Source organism: Heterodontus francisci, chromosome 34 (assembly GCF_036365525.1).
Source record: "Heterodontus francisci isolate sHetFra1 chromosome 34, sHetFra1.hap1, whole genome shotgun sequence".
In the NCBI taxonomy this organism is placed as follows: Eukaryota; Metazoa; Chordata; class Chondrichthyes; order Heterodontiformes; family Heterodontidae; genus Heterodontus; species Heterodontus francisci.
The window spans coordinates 20803831-20812238 of record NC_090404.1 but is presented as its reverse complement, the minus strand read 5'-3'; the positions used below and the strand labels follow the sequence as shown (position 1 = coordinate 20812238).

Here is an 8408-nt window from a genome sequence, read left to right as displayed (position 1 = left end):
GGCTCATTTCCACCACTGCAGAAGCCTACTAAGCTTTTCATTAACATTTATGAATAAATGTAACTGGGATCATATTGTAGTCTCTGGGTGTTTGACTTTAGAGCTGTGTCAGATCCTTTTCAGAAATATTCAATTCCATCAAAACATAAGCACGAGCCTAGCAGCAGCTTCACTAATCTGTTTGTTTCAATTATTACAATTAATAAAAAAATTAAACCATCTAATTATCTCCCTGGAGCCTGACATCAGGTATAAATAGTGTAGTGCAGAGTGCATTCAGAGTTTCAGATAAATATGCACGGATCACCAAAAGGTCTGGTGTTTGCTATTTACTATCCCGTCCTTGCAGTTGTTGGGATTCCAGGTAAAGTATTGTAGTTAGCCCTTAGTTATAGGAATCGTTGGTTAGCTGTACTGCTGCTTCCATTTGTCAGTAACGCTTCTCCCCGTTACCGGTATCCTTTCTTCCTGTTACCGGGATAACTTCACCCCCTTAACAATACGCTTTCTCCCTATAACAAGATAATTTCGCCCCCTTAAGGTGATAATATACCTCTATAATTGGTATATTTTCTCCCTTTTTACAGAGTAATTTTCTCCACTTTAACAGTGTTAATTGCCCATTTTAAGGATATGTGCTCTCTTTACTGATATGATTTCTCCCCATTAGTACTGTAATTTCTCACGTTTCGGTGTCAATTTCTCCCGTTTACTGCTAGTCTCTTGACATTACCAGTATAATTTCCTCTCTTTTGTGGTTCAATTTTCTCCATATCCGGTGTATTTCCGCCTCTTTAACGGTATAATTTCGTCCCTCTAATTACATAGTTCATCCCTTTACATGTACCATTATGCGGTGCAAAAATTGTGTTAATCACACTGTTAACGCGGTGTAAATGTCGTTCTATCGGCACTGTTACTGTGGGCGAGTTATCACATTGTTAACACGGTATAAATGTGTTTCTGTTGTGTGATTGGCACTGTTACTGTGGGTGAATTATCACATTGTTATCACGGTGTCAATGTAGTTCTATTGCGTTATTCACACTCTTACTGTGGGTGAATTATCACACTGTTATTCACTGTGTAAATGTAGTTCTATTGTGTTAGCGACACTGTTACGGTGGGTGAATTATCGCACTGTTATAATGGTGTAAATGTAGTTTTATTGCATTATTCACATTGTCAGTAGTTGTCTGATTTCCACAAACAGTTCACTAACTCAAATTCTTTAACTATTAAATAACTTGCGACTGAATTTAATGAATGACTTTATTGAAGCGACGTTATCAGGTTCTGCATTATAGGAGCGACCTTTTCTCAAATGAGACTTCATCATCTGACAGTTCCACTAGTACAGTTCGCCATCCGAATATTCCGGATGAATGTCAGAAGAAGCGTTCAGAGTTATCACTGCGTTCTCGCCAACAAGTTGACTGCCGAATTTTCCAACAGTGAATAATTTTACAGTAATGCATCCGATTAAGGCGTATGAGGTCCTTTTTAGGTTATAACTCATTTGACGTGCAAGCTTTTTCGGTTGGTTTCAAAGTATTTCCGATGCCTTTTGGTTTTTCATTGACTTCCGTAAATTTCTCATTTGATTTTACATTCCGGTGTGATTGGCCTGTCTTGTTTTTAATCTGTGTGTTTATTTTAAACACGGAAATTGTGCCTGTAGTGGAAGCGATCGTCTCCAACTCAGGATCACCTGTCAAAACTGTAAATTTCACGCAAAATGCTGCAAAATTGTTGATTTTGCTCGCAGTCGGAGCAGTATCTTTCCTGTTCTTGCTCGTTCGCACACATGCATTCTGCCCTTTTCGCTCAGTCTCTTTCTCTCTTTTCCAGTGAACTTGGCGACCATTGTGATTCTGTCCCGAGGAAGATGCGGCCTCTCCAGATGTATCACTTGTTACCTGGTGTCCATGGCCGTGACGGATCTCCTGATCATCATCACCGCTGTGATATTAAACCGGATTGTTGGTATTTATTTCCAAGTCAGTTTCCTGTCCATGACACCAGTATGCAGTCTCCGTTCTGTCCTAAACTATGCAACATCAGCCAGTTCTGTCTGGTTAATGGTCACTTTCACCTTTGATCGATTTGTGGCTATTTGTTGCCAGAAGCTGAAAATAAAATATTGCACCCAGAAAACGGCGGTGTGGGTGATAGGAACTGTGTATACACTAAGCTGTTTAAAAGCTACCCCTTTGTATTTTATATATGAACCTTTGCACATAGTTAACAATATACCCTGGTTCTGCAGCATAAAATTAATATTTTATACGTCACCTGTATGGGCCACATATGACTGGATTCTCCGTATTTTGACCCCTTGTCTCCCATTCGTTCTGATTTTACTGCTCAATGCTTTGACTGTCCGACACATTCTAATGGCCAGTAGAGCTCGCAGGAGACTCCGGGCCCACAGTCATGGAGAGACTCAGAGTGACCCAGAGATGGAGAAGCGGAGAAAGGCCATTATTTTACTCTTTGCCATTTCGGGCAGTTTCATCCTGTTATATTTGTTGTTTCTTATATCTTTCCTCTATGTTCGAATTATGAGTGTAACTTATTTCTCTGGTACAAACTTCAATGAATCAAATTTTATTCTAGAGGAAAGTGGATTTATGCTTCAGCTTTTGAGTTCTTGCATCAACCCCTTTATTTATGCAGGAATCCAGACTAAATTCAGAGAGGAGTTAAAGAATGGGGTGAAATATCCACTGAGTCTAATTGTTACTTTATTTAAATTATGAAAACAGTAAAATGCAACATGAATTATTCATTGTATTCCATTCTTCGTTCTTCTTGCTTATGCCGCACATGACACCCTCTCCCAGAATTAGCACCACTCACTTTCAGAACCTTACCCATGGTATGATTTTAAAAATGTATGAGGAGCGCATAATTCAGTTTCACAACATGTTCTCAGTAACAAAGCAAAAGGTGCTGGGGATACTCAGCAGGTCTGGCAGCAGGTCTGGAGAGAGGTTACAGAGCTGAAACATTAACTTGTCTTCTCTCTCCACAGATGCTGCCAGACCTGATGAGTATTTCCAGCACTTTTTGTTTTGTTTCAGATTTCCGGCAGCTGCAGTATTTTGCTTTTATGTTCTCAGTTTCTCGTTCACTTGTCGGTGTTCACTCAGGCCTGGTATGTTCGAACCAAGCACCCTGCAGTATCTTCCCTTTCATGTGGGATACTGATCCTACCACTCATTTGTTGTTATATTTCAAGTTTAACTGTTTAATGAAGATGCCATAATATCCCTCCTCCGTATGGTGGTGATCTTGAGCGTAGGATAGGCTCTGAAATAGGAATGCTCACTTTCACCACGCGTTGTTCTCTGCTCACTGGGCACCACCCCACAGCCTTATACCTGTGTCATAAACCAAGGAACAGAGGAATTACTGCTCCACTGCCACACTCAACAGAGAAACCGAGGAATTTCCACCCACAGCCACAAAAGAAAAGAAAAACAGGCACTAACAGAGGTTGCAGTTAATTGAGGATAGCCAGTGCATATTTATCATCGGCAGATTGGATTTGTCTTATCCAACTGAATTTGTCGATGAAGTAACAGAGAAAGCTGATGAAGGGAATGCAGTAGATGTTGTCTCTATGGATTTTAAGAAAACGTTTGACAAAGTGCCACATAAAAGGCTAGTTAACAAAGTTAAGGCTGAGAGAATAAAAGGGTCATTGTCAGCGTGGATAAAAAGTTGACTTAAGGACAGAAAGTTGCGGTAAATGATTGCCCTTCAGACTGGAGGATGGTACACCGTAGTTTTTGCCAAGGGTAAGTGCTCGGATCACTGCCTTTTTGTAAAATTTCACATTTGCCAGTGATATCAAACATGGAGGTGTGGCAATCAGTGAGGATAATACCAATCAACTGCAACTGGACATAGATGGGCTAGCAACATGGGCAGACAAGTGGCAGATGGAATTTAATACAGAAATTGAGAGGTGATGCATTTTGGAAAAAGGGATAGGATGAGGCAATATATACGTAATAGTGCAGTTCTAAAGAGTTTGAAGATAGCAGGACATATTGAGGGAGCAGTGAGCAAAGCATGTGGGGTCGTGGGCTTCATAAATAGAGATATCGAGTACAAAAGCAGGAAAATTATGCCAAACCTTTACATATTTAGATAAGGTAGACAAAGACAAACTATTCCCATTACCTGGTGGTGCAAGAACAAGGGGACACAGAATTAAGGTTCGAGGGAAGATATACATAGTTGTGTGAAGAAGGGCTTTTTTATGTAGTGAAAGGTAATGACCTGAAACTCGCTGCCTACGAGCCTGTTGCAAGTGGAGATGATCAATGAATTCAAAAGAAAATTGGATGGGCACTTGAGAGAAATAGACATGCAGCACTATAGGGATATAAAGGGAGGAATGGAACTGATTGTATTGTTCCACAGAGATGTGGCATGGACTCAATGGCTGAATAGCTTCCTTGTGTGCCATAATAACTCTATGACTCCTGTGTCCATCAACATAGAAACAGAGGAGTTTCTGCCCCACTGCCGCATGGCTTTATCCAGAGAAATTGCTGGAGAAACAGGAGAAAAGCCTATCTATTTCATCATCCAGGCTTTTCATTTGGTCAATTGGGTTAAAACCCTCTGTAACGTCAAGCAAATAAAATTAATCCAACAACAGTGTTCCTTTTTAAGGAGCACAGACAAGGGACACCCAAGTGTCAGAGGCTAGGAATCCTGAGGCGAGTAACACACCTCCTGACTCCCCAAAGCCTGTCCACCATCTACAAGGCACAAGTCAGGAGTGTGATGGAATACTCTCAACTTGCCTGGATGGGTGCAGCTCCAACAACATTCAAGAAGCTCGACACCATCCAGGATAAAGCAGCACGCTTGATTGGCACCACATCTACAAACATTCACTCCCTCCACCACCGACGCACAGTGGCAGCGGTGTGTACCATCTACAAGATGCACTGCAGCAATGCACCAAGGCTCCTCAGACAGCACCTTCCAAACCCGCGACCTCTACCAACTAGAAGGACAAGGGCAGCAAATACATGGGAACACCACCACCTGCAAGTTCCCCTCCAAGTCACACACCATCCCGACTTGAAACTATATCGCCGTTCCTTCACTGTTACTGGGTCAAAATCCTGGAACTCCCTTCCTAACAGCACTATGTTACCTACCCCAAATGGACTGCAGCGGTTCAAGAAGGCAGCTCACCACCACCTTCTCAAGGGTAATTAGGGGTGGGCAATAAATGCTGGCCTGGCCAGCGACACCCAAATCCCCTGAATGAATAATAAAAAAGTCATAAAAAAAGAAACTTATCAAATTAAATGAGAATATTTACTTCACTTTCGACTATGCACTCCAGTCAAGTTCACTTTCTATCACCCTGGTCGCCACATTATGTAACGGTAATGGAGTTGTTGACTAATTGCAGCAATCAATCTCTATCAACCAGACCCAGACTTGAGGCGGGGAAAATCCCAGTGCAGAGAGCTTTAGGAGCCAGGGCCGCAATATTAATTGCAGCAGTATTGCAGGGGTCTGTCACTGATTTGCTGGGGCAATGCAGAGCGACTCGCCCAGCTTTCCAATACGAAACATCGGCACGCTGGGGTATCACCTGTGTGTGTCAGAAGGCTGTGAATGAACGCTATCCTGACTTCACACATCCCGACTGGCTGTGGTGTGGCTGGGATTCCAAATTTGGACCACACAGGTCCAGGCAATGTACTGATGCATCACTCTATAAACAACAGGTGCAAATATGCAAAGTGGGTCCTTCACTCGTGTTCTTCAAAGGGCTGGGCACATAAAGTGCAATTAAGGTAATTTGTAGGCACTCTTTCTATTGCAAAGCATCTGGAAGTGCTCTGGGGTGTTTTTGGAAGGGTGTGGCGGGATCCTAAATTTGCCAGGGAGTTCTGTTGCATACGCAGAGGTAGGGCAGTGGATTTGGTGACCCGTCCACACAAAGTCTGCAACAGGTATGGGTTCAGCAGTAGCAATGTGCCTGGGTCTACAGCACGACATCTGAGATGGAATACAGTTTGTTGTGCGTCCCTCAAGACGAAGATGACAATGTCCATCACCTGGAGTATTTGATAAGGTTCTGGTGGGTACATAGGTGACTGCTAGGGCCGAGCTGCACCCGGTCGTTGCTGCTATAAATAGTGCAGTATAACACAAACAGTTCAGTTTTGGTTAGCTCAGGATTTCCTCTCTTTGCATTTTCTCTATACCTCTGATATGTGCTTGGTTTTGAAGGAGGCCACATCTTTATTATTTGATAGGGCCTGGTGCAGCGATCCTGAGCGAACTTCTCTCAGGACTTCATTTCAATATCAAAACTCCTAAGTGAAGCCTTCAGAGTGTCCTTGTAGCGCTTTATTTGACTGCCATGAGAGCACACTGCAGACACAAGCCCGCCATGGGAGATGCTCTTTGGGAAGTTGAGTGTCTGACATTCTGGCTACATGACCAGTCCAACTGAGTTATGACTGTCTCAATATGGCGTCGATACCTGGCATGCCAGCTCGGTTGAGCACCTCAGTGTCTCGTATTTTGCCCTGCCATCTGATCTTCAGAAGCTTCCGAAGGCGGCTCAAGCGAAAGCTGTTGAGCTTATTGGCATGACACTGGTACGCGGATCGAGACTCACATGCATAGGGCAGAGTGGGCAGGACAATTGCTCTATAGACTCTCAGTTTGGTAGGCAGACTTAGCCGTCTTCATCCCCAGAGTGATGTGCCAAGTCTGCCGTATGCTTTGGCAATTCCTGCATGTGTCTCTTCACTGATATAGACAGCTCGAGGGAGTGTGCTGCCCAGATAAGTGAACTTATCCACTGCTGAATGGTTCTGGTCATGGGCTGAAACCTTAGACTCGAGATAGGGCTTTCCTGGAGCAGGCTGGTATATAACCTCAGCTTTCTTTGCGCTAATCGTATGGCCGAAACTGTTGCATGCATTGAAGAAAAAGTCCATACTATATTGCACGTCCAGTTCAGAACTAGCTACTAGAACATGGTCATCAACGAACAGGAAATCGTGAAGTATGCCCTTGGAGACTTTGGATTTTGCCCAGAGTTGTCTCAAATTGAGCAACTTACCGTCCATGCGGTATCTGATTTTGATGCAAGATCATCATCGGAAGTCATCGAAGAACATGGTAGAAAAAAAAAGAAAAGTAAAAGAGGGTTGGTGCTCACATGCAGCCCTACTTAAATCCATTAATAACTGGGAATGGGTCAAAAGATTCACCATCATTTAGAAGATGCGTGAGCATACCATCATGGAACTGTCGGGCTATCATGATGACTTTCTCAGGGCAGGTAAATTACTCCATTATCTTCCAAAGGCCCTTATGACTGTGCTGAAGGCCTTGGCCAGGTCAATAAACATGGTGTAGAGGTCTGTGTTCTGTTCTTTTTATTCCTCCTGAAACTGTCTGACTGCAAACACAATATCAGTGGTTCCTTGAACTGTTCTGAAATGGCACTGACTCTCAGACAACAAATAATGGTCGAGATGTTGCACTAAGTGGTTTGGAAAGATTCTGGCGAGAAGTCTTTGGAGCGGGTAAGCTCTGTGCCATGCCCTTTGCCAACCTGGAAATTGACATCTCCAAGTTCCTTGATCATGACTGAAGGCTGTTTGGCAAGCCAGCTAATGCACTCAATATCTCGGTGTAAATGCGAATAAACATCTGCTGCGTTTCCCCATAGATGTCCTCATGTGAGTCCTCTGCAGTAGAACTTGTCTGCGACCTGACTCACCGGACTGGCGTTAGTACAGCCAGCGGGGCATCCAGCGTCACGCTGATGAGGTGGTGGGAAAAGCGCCTCGCCCATTTGTATCCCCCACTGGTTCCACTGAACAGTGCTCAGATACTGAAGTGTCTGACGCCGGGATCCCTAGACCTCTAAAGATGGGGATCCCACCACAAGAGCTTCCATACAGTGAAAAGGCCATCAGCTCAGTAGTAACAGCAGTACCACCAAGAGCAGTGGCAACTGCTGATAGTCCAGTAGGCCTAGGAGCAGGCCCATCTCTGCAGCCCCAGATCTCAGGTAAGTGAGGTAGGATCACTGGAGCCATTTCAGCAGGCCTGTGGGGTTGATGGGTGTGGGGGGGGGGGGGGGGTGGAGCGGTGGAGGGTGGGCACTAAATGAAGGGGGAGGGTGGTTCAGGGAGGTGGGTTGTTTTCTGCCGGGGGGCCCTCCTTGGGCCTGCACAGAGTGTCCAGGGAGGAGAGTCCCCCAACCCGCACAACGGTCGCCTCGTTTCACTGGGCTGGCTTAATGCCAACAGTGGGGTGAAGAGGCCATTAGTTGGCCAATAGTAGGCCTCTTAAGGACCTCAATTGACATTTGAGCAGAAAGGCCATCATCGGCC

At 44.3% G+C, this 8408-nt stretch overlaps 1 protein-coding gene across 1 annotated transcript; it reads left to right on the top strand.

Annotated features, from left to right (window-relative positions):
- Nucleotides 1-294: 294 nt before the first annotated feature.
- Nucleotides 295-2762, top strand: LOC137348707 (probable G-protein coupled receptor 139). Its single transcript, XM_068013964.1, has 2 exons — nucleotides 295-364; nucleotides 1852-2762. Exons 1-2 carry the CDS (start codon nucleotides 295-297, stop codon nucleotides 2760-2762), a joined length of 981 nt encoding a protein of 326 aa, XP_067870065.1.
- Nucleotides 2763-8408: the final 5646 nt, after the last annotated feature.

Bases quoted from the DNA above. Each gene is read 5' to 3' on its own strand.
- LOC137348707 (XM_068013964.1), top strand. From the start codon at position 295: ATGCACGGATCACCAAAAGGTCTGGTGTTTGCTATTTACTATCCCGTC. The intron at 365-1,851 runs GTAAAGTATTGT...TCTCTTTTCCAG, and splicing joins TGCAGTTGTTGGGATTCCAG to TGAACTTGGCGACCATTGTG.